The sequence below is a fragment of the Oryzias latipes genome, chromosome 7 (genome assembly GCF_002234675.1).
Source record: "Oryzias latipes chromosome 7, ASM223467v1".
NCBI lineage: Eukaryota > Metazoa > Chordata > Actinopteri > Beloniformes > Adrianichthyidae > Oryzias > Oryzias latipes.
The window spans coordinates 18,043,417-18,058,889 of record NC_019865.2 but is presented as its reverse complement, the minus strand read 5'-3'; the positions used below and the strand labels follow the sequence as shown (position 1 = coordinate 18,058,889).

Genomic DNA, 15,473 nt, shown 5'->3' with positions numbered 1-15,473 from the left:
TGGCACACCTGCGAGGTGGGATGGATTGTCTTGGCAAAGGAGAAGTGCTCACTATCACAGATTTAGACAGATTTGTGAACAATATTTCAGAGAACTGGTTATTTTGTGTATGTGGAAAATGTTTCACATCTTTGAGTTCATACCATAAAAAATGGGAGCAATAACAAAAGTGTTGCGTTTATATTTTTGGTCAGTGTATATGCCTATAATGTAACATTTAAATGAACAAAGATATTGATTAACTTTCACAGTAAAAATCTAGCAGCTCAGGTGTTTAGAATTTTCTTGTTGTAAAATATGGTGCCACTTCTCATGACAGCATATGGACCAACGGTTTGGTACCAGGGAAAAAAAGAGTTTATCCAATAACAAATTTTTAAATCCATCGATAAACTACAATTCCCAGAGCCCCATCCCTTCACATCAAGTACAATCAAAATGTCCTAAATGTCGTCTATAGATTATAAAAGGAGCTAATTCAATAGTATGCAGGGGTTGGGAGATATTTATGTTTAAACCTTGTGCTATCTTATGACCCCACCCTTACATTGAGGCGTTCTCCTTACCATGACAAAGGTGGATAAAGGTGGAGAAGATTTCATGTAATCAATGGACACCAGTGAAGATCACAAATCATTGAAGTAAAAAGGTTCATCGCACTGTCTTGTGGGGTCTAGATGACCCAACTCCAAATGTTAAAGTGCCCAGGTAGCACAAGGGTTACAAGTGTTTTCTAGAGCGGCCAATTCTGCATTCCTGTTGGTAACAAAGTTAAGAAGTGAACTGCAACGCCTGTGAAAATACCATGCAGTTGCAGCCTTTGACCAAAAGAGGTCACTGTAATACTATTGATCAGATCTTTATTGCCCCTAGCACGTTTTTGTTACATTAGTGTGCCGCCGCACACTGATTGAAAAAACACTGATCTAAGACAGCACAAGGGTTAAAAAAAGAGGTTTGATATGAATGAGCGAAAACTTTACAAATGTGGAAACAAAGGCTACTGCTGCAGTCAGTGTACTTATTGCTATTGTAAATAAATTTCTTAATCAAACTCAAATTACAAATAAAATAACTGTAAAAGTAAACAATAATTTGAGAGTTATTATAATAGTTATTATATATATATATATATATATATATATATATATATATATATATATATATATATATATATATATATATATATGTCAGCTACACAGTATCTTCCCGAGAGCTGAGTTTCAGGAAGCTTAAAAAGATAAACAGGAAGAAAGCTTTATTTCCATAACACCTTTCACAGATAAAATTACAAAATGCATCACAATATGAAAACAAAGCGATCAAGCAAGAAACTTTAAAAGTTAAATTAGTGCTAATGAAGCTTAGAATTATTGATGATATACTTTCTTTCTGAAATACCACTATTAAAACATGACTAAAATTTAAAAAATAACCATAAAATGTCTTTAGTAAAGTGTAATAATAAACTCTATAGTAGCAAAGCAAAATAAAAGCATCCAGCATCTAAGACCTTCTGAAAATTCCCATTCAAGAACAAAAGAAAAAAAAAAAACTTGCATCTTGTGATGTTGCAGATTCATTGACTCATAGATGCCTAGAAATAGTTAAAAGTTATTTGAAGTACACAAGTCATGAAGGTCACTCTATTTGCACAGTCCGGTAAACATCTGGTTAATATGTCCATCAATACATTCAGAAGAGGTGACTAATTTTGGCATAAAAGTCACATTCCAGCAGTGCATTTCAAAACTTGAAGTTTTATTAATTTCTTATTGACAAATGTCTGCCAGTGTCTTGAACTTTGGTCCTAGATCATCCAGAAACTGCAAATTATCCCCCAAGTTGCTGAGTGAAAGCTTGTCCAGTGACCCACACTTACTGCCTTGCCCTTCAAAGTTATAGATGAAGGGTCGGTCAACTGCTTTATCACGTGCATCAGCTTCAGCAATCACAGCCATTTTCTGTTGTAGAATAAGAAACGAAAAAGTCAACAATGACTTGTTGTCAGTAATGTAAGGTCCTCAGTGGATTCTCCAGCTCAGATCAGTTGTTTAAGATGTGAGATGAAAAGCTCACCCTTTCAACTTGTCCTGTAAGATTATAATCGGACCGAAGATCTGAACGTACACTTGAATAACGGTCCATTGATTTGTTCTGCATACAAAGAAAGGAGAATTCAGATTGTGTTGAAAATATATTTTTTCTATTTAAGAGCACTACTCACCCTGTAGGAGCTCATCCTGTTGCTGGCCAATGATGAGTACTAGTTTAAAAAAAAGCATATTTTATTATTTGTATATTATTATCATTATTATTATTTTTTTTTTCTGACCTTTACCAGCAGTCTTCTACTACTATGTCTAACAAATGCCATCAGATACAAATTTGTATTGTGTATCTGATGGGATCCATGCGGGATGTTTTTATGCAGTCAACACTGATGTTTGTAGTACTTTTCCCCTAATGTATGCATACCCCCCACCTCACCTACCCTACTTTCCTTCTCTTTTCCATCTGGTCCAACAGGAAATATACACAAATATTAATAAAAAAGAGAAAAGGTCTAACCTCAAATACAAAAGGGGATTATACACCTCTTTTGTCCAAAGCAACATAACCCCTTATGCAACATAAACCAGAAACAAGTGGGAGTAAACATTGGCTCCAGATCTTTTTATTAGATTGAAAATGATGGTGGACAAACTTAGACTTTGAAAATTCAGATCCTGATTTAATATTAAATATATTAAAAGCAAAGTAATCATTTAAAAGGTATCAAGGTAATTGTCACTCACCATGGACCGACCCTCTTGGGTTCTGTAGGACTCTTTTTGATGTTGGAAGTTCATGCTCCTCATCTGTGGGGTGACAGGTTGCAGTAAAAGCTGATTAAGCTTAAAAAGGTCAATAGATGACTAAAAGCTTTCTGATTTGATAATACTCTTTTACAATAACATATTCATTACTTAAGAATGCTGCATTATACTTCAAGTTTAGCTTTGAACCTTAGATTCCTTCATCGAAGACACTGAACTCACCATGTTGAGTTCTGACCTGTACATTTCCTCATTGTGGTAAAATTCCGGAGCCATCTCAAACCTCTAAAACAAAGAAATAATTCTGACGATTAGGCCTGGGGTTTTTAGTGAAGGATACACACAAGTCGAACACGTTAGATATAAGATACAACTTTTTATCATATAAATTTTGGAATAACAGTGACTTTAAAATGTATACATATATACATGAATTCATTAATGTCCCAAGCAACTTATACGTCTTTAGATTTTTATTCACATGAAAAGATTGCAGCAAACACCTAGAGCCAAATATAGTCAATACATCTAAAAGGGAGTGTTCAGCTTTTCTGCTTTAAAGTTGATTGTTTTTGCAGCACTTGTGCCTTGATCCTAAGAAATACTTTTAAATTTGCTCAATAGAATCTAAAACAGCATAGTTACGGCACATTGCTATATGTTCAATGTAGTATATGAATAGTTGGATTGTTTGCCTTTTTCCTTCCGTGTTAAACTTGTTGATCCTTATTTTGAAAGATAAAATACTTTCTTTATGTAAGGCCTCTCTTCAAGAGCCTGTTTAAACAAGAAACATTGTACACCCTCTTTAAAACAACAAATGCCTGTAGTGAAACAGTTTCTGCAAAGACAGGATTAAGTTGTGAGGAGTACCCGTGTTATGCTAGTCTGCTTGATGCCATCAGGTACAGTTTTCGGTGAAGAAAGAACTGGTTCGGCCTTAAATAAAAATAGAAAAATATTACTAATTGAAATCATGTTTTTTAATATCTTTTTGCTAATTTGTCTGCTGAACAACGTTACAACCAACTCACATTGCATGCAGAGACCCCTCCTTCTTGATTGTACTTGATGAGAGTCTGGTTTCCTTCATCCTTTAATTCTTTAAGTGGCTCTCTTCCAGAATTGCAGAGGAAAGTTAAAAGTAAAACTGTAAAAAGATCGAAATACAAGTTTATTCTTTTGATGATTTCAGTTTAAGACATTTGATCTGTTTGTTGTCCTTCACATGCTACTGAGATCATGATATATGAGGAATGAATTGTTTTGGTTAGATAATGTCACCTGTCACCTTAAATAAAAAAACAAAAAAATGTAAAATATCCACATATTTTCAAAGCTGTCATCAGCCTCTCCTGCCATAATGAGATGTACACCAATAATACGTTTTCACAAACTGTTGCTGGTATTTTGACCAATTCCACCTTGCAGCACTCCTCTAGAGCAGTGATGTCTTGGGGCAACACAGACTTTTAACTCCTTCCAAAGACTTTCTATGGGGTTGAGATCTGGACACTGGCTAGGCCACTCCAGGATCTTGAAATGGTTCTTATGAAGCCACTCCTTCATTACCCGGGCAGTGTGTATGGGATCATGGTCATGCTGAAAGACTCAACTACTGACCAAAGGCTTCTTTTCCACCATAAGTTTGCAAATAAATTCCTTCAAAGTCAGACAACGTGATTTTCTGGATGTTTTTTTTTTCTCATTTTGTCTCTCATGGTTGAGTTATGAGGAAAATTACAGGCCTCTCTCATATTTAAAAATGGAGATACCTGCACAATTGATGGCTGACTAAATAGTTTTTTGCCCCACTGTATTTAATGCCTTACTGAAATGTTATTATACACTCTCTCTCAATTTAATAGGCCATGTACTTAACATTTTGTCTAATTTAGTGTTCTGATCTAACATAAAGCTGCTCTGAAGAGACATAAAATATGGCATGCAGCAGCTTTGGCAGAAATGTAGAGAGTGCATACAAGCTTGCATTTATTCTTCGGTGGTTACTTGTAAAAATTGATAGGAACTATTTTCTGTTTTGCTCTGACTGGATAAAAAAATGTCAGATGTGATATCACTGCTCAAAAAACGTCTCATAATTGGACTTTCGAACAAAATTTGAAGTAATTATTAATTGAAGATCAGTGCTGCAGTTAAAAGACTTGGAGTTTTAACATTTCAAAATGTTTCCAAATATTTCTCAAACTAATTTTTTATCTAGAAGGAGCGGTATATGGACTTCAGTTATAAGTAAAGGCAAGACCAGTCTGCAAATTGTGTGTGCTGCTGTGTCTGTTTTAGTCTGAAGAATCCACCCTGGTGTTTTTAGGAACCACACTGAAACGCTATACAATTTACATTCTTTCTTTGCCCAATTTGTACCTGTTATGTGGATGGAAAGAATAAGAAGATATGAAATACAGTCAATACTTGGCTAATACAGACCCTTTCAAAAAATTAGAATATCATGAAAAAGTGTATTAATTTCCATAACAGCATTCAAAAACTAAACTCTCTTGGAATGTATATCCAAGAAAGTATAGTTTCTACAGTTGGTTTTAATACTTTATTTGCTTTTTTTTTTTAAATAAATTGGGGTTCTAGCTCATAAAACCCATGAATATAGAATTTTGAAACAAGAAAACATGAAAGTTTTGAACTCAGTTTCACCAACTAATCATTTACTGAACTCAAAGCCCCTACACAGGTTCCCCAGATGTCATTACATTGGTTTGGTTTGGTTCATTTGTCTCAGTTCAGTTCAGTATGGGGAAGAGTTTAGAATTGACAATTAACCAGAAGACCATTATTGATTTCATTGTAAGTGGGCAAACCTACTAAATTACCAAGGGATCAAATACTTATTTCCTCCACTGTATATGTACTCACTTAAAAATAGAAGGATTCCAACTATAATAAGTCCAAAGCCAGGTCCTCCAAGTTTGGTTGAAAGTGCCAGTTTTGAACGACATGTATTCTTCTCCGCACAGTCACACACCACCACTTCCAGTGTCTCATGTCCCTCATTGTTCTGTTGGTCTTGCATCCGCAGTGGTATAGAATAGTTTCCATAGGGGAGTGGCTTCAGGCTGACAAGGCCACCTTGCTGACCTGGTGAAACATGTAAAGACAGATATGTAGCTGCTTTATGCACTAGTTTAGTCAAATTGATCAACAGATGTTTACAGACCATAAGCAGGATCTAGTTCCCAATGCTTCTTGTCTTCCTCATCATCAAAATAGAAAGAAAATGGTCCACTATAGGGCTCAGCATCCAAATCCTGCACAGGTATCATCACTTTGTTGTTCTTGTTTCCACACAAAATGAGGCTGTTGTTGACCAGTTGTGGCTTGTGGTCATTGATGTCCCTCAAGTGAATACTGACATTACAAAAACTTTTGGCTGGAGGTTTACCTTTAAAATCAGAAAAATGAAAATCTTTCAGTTGAACTAATTAATTAAACAGCATTATCATATTATGTTTCAGGTTTGTTTCAGTACCATCATCTATGGCAGCAATGACGACTTTGTAAACATTGTCAGCATCCACGAAGGGTGATTCTCTGTCCATCTTCTTAATTGCTCTAATTTCTCCAGTTTTTTCATCAATAGACACCCAGTTAGCTGGATCGTCTACTAGTTCAAACCTGGAAACAGAGAAATGAGAGTAACAACTATGTAGTTGAAAACTATGTTTTCTTGCTTACAATGTAAGCAAGAAAATAATATTATTTGTTTAGGACTTTCTTACATTCACAGTTTACATGCAGTCCACAAATATTTTACCTGAAAGAAGAAGAGTCTGGATCATAAACCTTTGGGGTGAAGAGCACCCTGCCTGGCTCTGATTCTTCTTTCTCATATACATCAGCTTTTGGTGGCTGAAACACTGGTGGGTCATTGTCATCAATCATAGTAATTGTGACACTGATTGAGTCAGGACGATAAAGTTTTCCATCCTGTTTAATCAGTTTGCCATTCACACACTTAGTAAATGGTTCAATGTTTTCTACCCCAATCTTCAACTCAACCATCGTGGTGTTTTCATAATTCTTTTCCTGCAAAAGACACACAGAAAAGAATAGAGGTCCAACTACTTTTTGAGCACATGTAGAAAATTATGATCAACAAATTGGACTAATATTTGTTAGAAAGTTTTTTAAAAAGCTTTAATAAATCCACAAATCGGTTGTTTTCCAAAATAATTTTTCTCAGGCAAAATAATCCTGCAGTTTTTTTATTTTTCATGTGAAAAAATTGATCCTTTTATCATCTTGAAAATAGTCTTTTATGATCCAAAGAAAATTTTTTAAAGTGGAAATGAGAACAATTTCTAACCAAATGGCACTGAATCAGAAATAAAATCAAATCGTGAACTAATGCATTGTATTAAGAAAAATATTTTAGTAATGTAATACTTAGCAAATATGTTTTACAAAACAAATGTAAGGATTCTCTCGGACAGGAAAAAAATGTTATTACCTTGACAATACTAAAAATACCCTCATTTGTTTTTGGGTCAGTTTCCACTTTGAAAATTCTTTCCTCATTTCCGCTGATGAAGAAGAACTTGGCTCGCCAGCCATCAGTGTTGGGAGTGTCCTTGTCCTCTACTGGAAATCTGAAGACATCCTTATAGAGTTTCATTTCATGTACTTCAGTCTGGAACTGAAAAAAACAACAACAATGTAGATGTTGCACGATTATCCATTAGTTATCCATACTTCTAGTAGTTCATTTCTATCACTTATCCTGAATTTGGTCGCGGGGGCAAGAAAAGACAAACTTCCTCCTACTGGCTCCTATTGTGCTCTAATAGGAGTTTACAGAGCCAGTCAGGAGATATAACCTTTCTAACTTGGGATGAAGAAGGGGCTTTTTCTCTGGAAGACACTCAAATTGTTCTATCTACCACTTTTTGCAGTTTGCATTTGTGACCCTGACTGTTCTTTCCAGGCCTGTAACTCATGGATAATGTTTTGCTAGTTTTGTCAATATTAGCTTTTGTTGTGGGTGTAGTCAGCTGAATCAAATAGTGGGATCCGTCCGACTCACAACATTCCCCTTTCAGTGGCAGTGGTCCCCAGAATAAAGCATCACACATGGATAACAGTGATTTTGCATTCTCTATACAGCAGATGGTTTTGTTTCCATTTTTTATTCCAATGGTTTAATTAAATAATGTCTGAGTTGAATTATTTTTTTAACACATAAATTTTGCATGATACCAATCTACAATTTGTTAAATCTAATATTGGTGCCCATAGGTTTGCTGCTATTTTTTTTTAACCTTTATTTTACCAGGAGGATCCCATTGAGATATAAATCCTCTTTTTCAAGGGATCCCTGGACAAGGATCAACAAAAAATACCACAAATGTAAAGCAATGCAGATTGAATTCCATATAAATTGATTAGTTAAAACATGTATAATTCAAAAAAGTACAATGAGTGCTTTAAATTGGGTTATGGTGTTCCTGTTGTTTCCTTGATTTTGTTTCCTTTTTTACAAGATCTTTGGAATAATTATTGCCTTATAATTATGAGCAGTGTGGAGCAGGGGGGCATTACTGAACTTTTCCCTGGTGCCTCTCTACATTGCACACCTGATCCTATCTTATCACTTAGTCTTTAAAAGCCTGATTCTTTCTCTTTCTCCCTCATGAGTTTAAATTGTTCTTTTTGTTTAAAATGCTCTTTTGTTAAAATGTTTCACCACAGGTTTTTGTTTGCATGGAGCTTCAAAGTAGCCTGTTTTTTCTTAATATGTATCAATAATGTGGTTGTTGGTTACATTTTGTTACTGTATTTACATTTATTTTTTAAAGAGGTGATCATGTAATAGTACAATAAACCTGTTTTAACCACTCCTGACATGACACTAAATTAAGATGCCTAATGGTTAAATGATTGGTAAATATATGACAATAAAGCCATTCTATTCTATTCTATTCTATTCTATTCTATTCTATTCTATTCTATTCTATTCTATTCTATTCTATTCTATTCTATTCTATTCTATATTGTCAGAACGGTTTATTAAGTTTAAAACAAATGTATCTTCTGCTATTGAGAAAATAGAACTGTTATAGATTAAATATTGCCAACATTTTAAAGTTACATGTTATAACTAAATGGCCTTATGGTCACAAAAAAGTGTATTTTTAAAGAAACAGTAGTGAACTGGACCAAATGGTTCCTTCAGCGTTCACAAGCCATCTGTTTTAGCTATTGCATTAATAACATATTTCAAAGTACACAAACACACTCCTTATACATATATGCTGTCAGTGAAATATTTACAATGAATCCAGACTTTAAAATCTTGTCTACACATGTCAAGTAAAGCTAAAATTGATATTTCCAAAATAATTTGAACTCATTTATTGGTGGGAAATCTAAATTTTAATTATTCCGATCCAGATCTCAGCCCACCAATCTCCCTGGCAATATTTCCAGGATTAAATGAATAAACTCCAGGCTGGATTCTTGAAAAGAGCCATAAATCCCAACCAGTATCCCTACCGTCTAGGTAGAAAATAGAAGCAGACACAATGTAAGACACATTCAACTTCTGACCCAGCTCATAGAGGAGACCCAGGCAGATGTCCACCTTCAGGGGCAGACCTGAGCCCCTGCCCCTGATTACCAGGTTCTGAGTGGGAGCTCTATTCTGGGGCAGGTGACGAGCCAGTAGTTTTGTTGAATTCAACTAGGAAACCAGCTGCAGAACTAAACACAGTAAAGGTGAGCATTTGTCATGACTTGTTTGGGTCTAAGAGGGCACGAAAAAAGGGAAGAAAACACAAATGTTCTTGAATAAGAATAATAAGACAGAATGTGTCTTCTATTTACTGTTTTTTTATTGTTGTAGCTCTGATGTTTGTGATAAATCTTCACAAGACCATCATTTGCTTGCTCTCTCTTCTTCATTGATAAACTGTTTCCTATAGAATTCAGAGGATTCAGACAATCATGTTTATGATTATTACAGTATATTATCCATCTATCCTTTTCATAATCTAAGGCTGTATATTTTGTTTGCATTATTGTGGCTTTTTTTGTTTTTGTTTCAGGTCTTCTGTAAAAAGGAGGCCAAGTTTTGCAAATAGGAGATCTTGGCATTCCTTTGTAGATAATTTCCTTAAAATAGAGATACTTGGAGATAGCGGGTTCTGGGAGATAGATGGTTGATTGAAAGGACTCAACAGGTTTTTCTTGCGGGCTGCTGCAACAGCAAACAGCTTTTAATATATTTGATTCAACATTCTTTTAAATAGAGAAAAGAATAGTTAATAGGAAAGACTAAAAATAACTTTGATCTCTCTCCTCACATTCACACAGTCCACAGTGGACTCGTATTTTTAATACTATAGATGCCACACTGACCTGTCAGACAATCTGAAGCATTCTTCTTTCACTTCCAAAAAATTACTCATGAACAGCCTTAAGGAGGCAATCAATCAATCTTAGTTTGCTTATCTAGAGCCAGGTAGGGGAGTAGCATTCCAAGCAAACACCCAGGCCCTTTTCTCCACCTACATATTTTCCAGATCTATGGGGGTATTCTAACCATGGTCTTGGCCAAGTCAGGGAGAGTTCACTGGTCTGTCTTTGGTCTCCCCCTGGACATCTAGCCAATTGGACTTATCCATATTTGCCAAGGAGGAATTTAAAACAGATGCCCTAGCAACATCAGCTGGTTCTTCTTAATGTGGAGAAGCAGTAGCTTGTAGCTTGTTTGAGCTCTATCCCTGAGCCCTGCAGAGGAAATTAAATTTTGCTTGCTTGCTTTAGGATTTTATCTTGTTAAATCTGAACAAAAGCTTATGACTATAGGTGAGAGTAGGAGCAGACATTCACTTGTAAACCAAAACTTGATCATTACGGGATTACTTTGCTGCAACTGCTGCACCAATCCACCAGTCAGTCTTAAGGCCTGTTCACACCGGGACGAATTTCGCCGGCGATTTTCGCCGACGTTTAACGCCTCATGACTAAACAAAGGGGCACCAACGAGAGTGTGCACACCGACGCGAAAAAACGCCAGGCGTTAAAGCGTCAAAAAAAAAAAACGCCTCGGGTTCGTTTTTTTTTTTTCGACGCGTCGCGTCGAAATCTACTCGACCAATGAGAACGGCGCTTTTGCTCACGTGTCTGGAGCTTCTGAAGTTACAGTAAAACACAACTTGGGGGCGCTCAAACACAAAACTGCCTTACTGAGCACACATACCAGCGAAGAAGATAGACGCCAAGTAGCGTCTACACAGCCGCGAAGCAATAATGACGGACATTCTAAAACATCCCCGAACCAAGCACCAGTTGGAGCTACTGGTGCTTGAAATATTCATGTTTTCTTTGTATTATTCGGACAAGCGCGTGAATACTTGCTCTCTTCTTCTGAGTGAAAAGCAACTTTAAGAAGCGTAAAGTTGCGCAGCGCCACCTTGTGTACAGGAGTATTTCTGTTTTACATTAAGCGCCATCTAATGTCAGGGAATGAAATTGCATGTTCACTCCACTCATCGTCAGCGAAAATCGCCTGGGTGTGAACACAAAAAACGTGGCGAAAAACGCTGGCGAATAACGCCTGGCGAATATTCGTCCCGGTGTGTACGGGCCTTTATGCTCCCTCCTTTCCTCATCTGTAATTAAAGCCTCCATGATACTCAAAACCCACTCCAATGCAAGTTGTTTTTTGGTGTTTTTTTAGCATGTTCTTATAAGCTTTCCCGATGATGGACATTTATTAAGAAAGTCAAGCTCAAAATTAAATGTTTGTTTACTATTTTATTCAAGTTGAGATTTGGGAGCAGATGAAAAAATACAGTTAGAAAAAGCTTGTAGTTGTTATGTAGAAGGTACAATTGACAGGCCACAAGCTCCCTGCTCCGCTCATTTCTGATACATCCACTTGTGGATGACAAGGTCCATGTAGTTCTTTGTTTTCCTCAACAGAGCTGGCATCTGGCTCAAAACTGTATGACTGGATAGCTCCAATGTTGCTGACCATTTTTGTTGCACCGATTGTGGTGTAAGGGGCTGTAAGCTAGCGGGAGAGTGTGTAAACAGATGGGTGAAGGGGAGGTGGGGACAGACTTGCTCCACACCAAAATTCTCACCCACAACTCACAGGTGAATTTCAAATGAACTTTTGCTGCTTTGTCCTAGAAACTGCTCTGGTAAACAACACAGGCTTATTGATTTTAGCTGAAAATGATAATTTTAAAATAAAAGACCACTGGAAACACTTAAAAATACCTCAAAGGTTGACCACAGTGGGACTTTAAACTCTTCTAGTTGAAGCCGGAGCTCTCTACTAACCTGAAAATGGTATACCACCCTTTTGTATGAGTGTTATAATTTTTAGATAAGCATACTACTCCACCACGTACATCTGAGCTGAAGGTACGAATATCTCTCAACAACACAAGGGCTTTAGAGCTGGTACAGTACTCTAAGGTCAAAACTGAACCCAAACTATTTCTCTCGAGGTTCTAGCCTTTCTACTATCAACTACACTTTCCTCTCTAGTGTTCTTAACCCTACCAGGTAAAGGAGGAGGGTGATTTTCCATTTGATTCAGAACCGAGAGGACATTCCTCCCAATTACCCTTATCCTGATTTCACTGTCACTGTCCAAAGAACTGAAGTCCACCAGCAGAACAGCTAAGACCAGAAAGACAACGCCGTGTAGCAACTACAAGAAGGTTGGGTATTTAGAACTGTTATCAGCTTCATAAAGACGAATCACAGTGAGGCTGAATAGCTCAACCAGAAGAGGTTGACCTTGTCATCCACCAGTGACATCTTAAAAACTTTACAAAACCAACAAAAACATATATAAGCAAAACTTACCTCTTTCTTCTTGAACTCTGGCATATGTGTGTTTGTGTCTCCAACACTCAGCGATATAACTGCCGTGCTTGACAGTGGAGGCGTTCCATGATCCTTTGCTTCAAGAGTAATTTTGTAATCCTTTGCTTTCTAAAACATAAAAAAATTGAAATTCAGATGAGTCTAAAAGTGTAAGAACTACTGATTTAAAAAAAATGACTAATTAGGTTTACTTCATAATCAAAACATCCAGTGAAGCTAAGATGAACAGTTCTTTCATCAATCCATTTTGCCTGAATCTTGGGCTCCGGTGGAGTCTGCTTAATCACAGTGATGTTGAACGTAGAGTTTTTGGTATTCTTCTCATCTATGTCTTGAGCAACCACTTGCACACCCAGATATCCTTTCAGAAGAGAAACAGCAAACTTCATTTTAGAAAACTGATCAATGGAACTAAAGTTAATGTTGCAGATTTAATTAATTTCTAAACCTTAGTTTGACGCAATGACATTTCATTATCAATAGCTGTGTTTCCATTGACTATAAAATACACAAACTGGATTTGCGATAATGAATCCACTAATGCAATTTTGAAAAGACTCACATTCATTGGAAAAAGTTTTTGCGCTTTGAGACGTTTAGAAATTTACTTACAATATTTTGCAAAACTGCAATGGAAACACTGTTTTCATATTAAATGAGTCATATGACCAAAAGTTGAGCGTATCATGCAGAATTGCTGGATCACCAACCACGATTTCCCAAAATCGCTTCATCTGTAGCCGCCCCCACGTGCAAAGAGCTTAGCGCTCCATGGCCTGGTTAAGAAACCAACATCTCTGTTGTGGTTCAGTGGCCGTGCCTCCTCAGTGAATACTCTACACCTGCTCCTCATCATCTTGTCACCTGCAGCTCATAACAGGGACTATTTATTCTGGGATGGAACCTTTCGGCAAACGCCAGATTATTGTGCCTCATGAATTCTGCCTGCTAGTTAATTTGCCTTCCTGCCTGTCTGCAAGCTCCCCCAGTCTACTCACCTGGCGGCCTGTTCTCCTCTCCTCCATTCATCCCCTCTGCCTCATAAAAATAAAACCTGTTCGCCACTTTATTTTCGTGTGCGCAATTGGATTCTGCAAAACCAGTTTCACAACAGTCCCCTTTGATACATTATGATGAGCGCTAGTGCCGTGGCAGAAATGTGAATATATCTCCTGTAAATCAAAGTATTGTTCATATCTGTCACCGTGTTTTTGAATGACTTATCGCAGGATTTGGTTTGTGTTTATGCGTGAATAAATGGAAACAGTGTAATTGTGAAACTGTGTTCTTTCGACATTTCTAGAACTTCGAAAAGTTTTGCGTAAGTACGTAATGGAAATGCAGCAAATGTGTATTTTAGGGGTGGGCGATACTGGGAATGTGGGTATCGATCCAATAGCAAGTAATTACAGGGCCATATCACAGATATCTATTCTAATATTTTTTAGTGAAATGTTTGATTATAGAATACTTTTGGAAAGACACATTCTTTTTGTGAAGTGTATAATAAAACATAGGACAGGCTTTACAGGCTTCCACCAAAAAAAAAAAAAAAAAAACTTTAACTAATTGCAACAAACTGAACTGAACACGCATCAAATATAGAACATGTATATTAGTAATGGCATAGTACATAATAATAAAGAAACAGCAACTATTACAACATTTTTAAAAAAGCTACTACAATCAAACAAAAATAAACAGCATCATAAAAGTATACTTTTTACAATAAAAGCAGTCGTAAAACTACGACTGAGTTTTTGGGCCAGCTTACAAAAAAAAAAGAAATTACGTCTTTTAAGTCGTACATTTACAAGAAAGAAGGTTATAACTGGAAAATTACGAGATTTTAAGTCGTAAATTTAAAAAAACTAGATTTACGAGATTAAAGTGGAAGCAAGCATACAGAGCAGCAAGTGAACGCCGCGCAGCAGAGCAAATCGACTAAACCCAATTGAACAGGTAAGATGAATGTTTATTGATAACGTTCCTAATGTTTGGAAGCTAATTTGTTTGATTTACGATTATTAAGGTTTTATTTATTGATTGGTGTTTTGCAGGATCTCTGCAGCCATCTGCAGCTGTCCACTTCAATCCTTTCTTCCTCCACCAAAGACAAGATCTCTTCTGTCTGAGGAGGAGCACTTTTGGGCATTTTCAACGTTTTAATGCGAACATAACAGACTATTGTCATTCCTCATTGTTATATGTTGAAACAGGACATTTCATCTGAAGGAGGTGTATGTAACACTGTTTACTTTTGCATTGGTGTTAGGATGACAGGTTGATGATGTAAGTTGACAAATGAACTTCAAGGTATGTGAATGAAAAGGAAATTAAGGGCTGCAGCGGTTCTCTACACCCAAACGTGTCTCTGAGTTCCTTTATTTTACATATGAAACTCCACTTTACTGACACCAAACACCGGAAAGCCGGCTCCACTGATAATAATAAACCTATACGTAAATAAAGCTTCACAAAAGGATCCACATATTTCATCTTCAAGCTAGGCTCCGATAAATGGAAAACTTTGGTGTTTTTCCTCGTTAATCTATGACTTTTTTCTCGTAAATTTACGTGACAAAACTTATAAATTATTATTTTTATCTAGTAAATTTACGAATTAAAATCGCATAATTTAACAGTTATGACTTTCTTTCTTGTAAATTTACGACTTAAAAGTCGTAATTAAAAACCTTTTTTTTGTAAACTGGCCCTCAAACTCTGACGTGTAAAACAATTAAGTCACTAGTAAAAAAAAAAATGTAAAAA

The 15,473-nt window shown here is 36.4% G+C and overlaps 1 protein-coding gene across 6 annotated transcripts in view; it reads right to left on the bottom strand.

Annotated features, from left to right (window-relative positions):
• Positions 1-1,243: 1,243 nt before the first annotated feature.
• The window catches only part of LOC101174102 (cadherin-like protein 26), a 73,260-nt gene continuing 59,030 nt past the window's right edge, over positions 1,244-15,473 (bottom strand). For 4 of the 6 annotated variants that reach the window (XM_023956726.1, XM_011477311.3, XM_011477309.3 and 1 more), the window contains 9 exons: positions 6,013-6,237; positions 5,712-5,933; positions 3,854-3,969; positions 3,693-3,758; positions 3,042-3,104; positions 2,799-2,861; positions 2,228-2,266; positions 2,080-2,157; positions 1,244-1,964 (listed from right to left, as the gene is read on the bottom strand). In XM_023956726.1, the coding sequence (XP_023812494.1) occupies positions 1,773-1,964; positions 2,080-2,157; positions 2,228-2,266; positions 2,799-2,861; positions 3,042-3,104; positions 3,693-3,758; positions 3,854-3,969; positions 5,712-5,933; positions 6,013-6,237 (1,064 nt within the window). In that variant the 3' untranslated portion in view covers positions 1,244-1,772. Of the gene's footprint in view, positions 1,965-2,079; positions 2,158-2,227; positions 2,267-2,798; positions 2,862-3,041; positions 3,105-3,692; positions 3,759-3,853; positions 3,970-5,711; positions 5,934-6,012; positions 6,238-6,324; positions 6,471-6,609; positions 6,882-7,305; positions 7,492-12,680; positions 12,810-12,892; positions 13,063-15,473 lie in introns of all 6 variants that reach the window. The other 2 variants (XM_020704783.2, XM_011477307.3) reach the window with 1 other exon arrangement.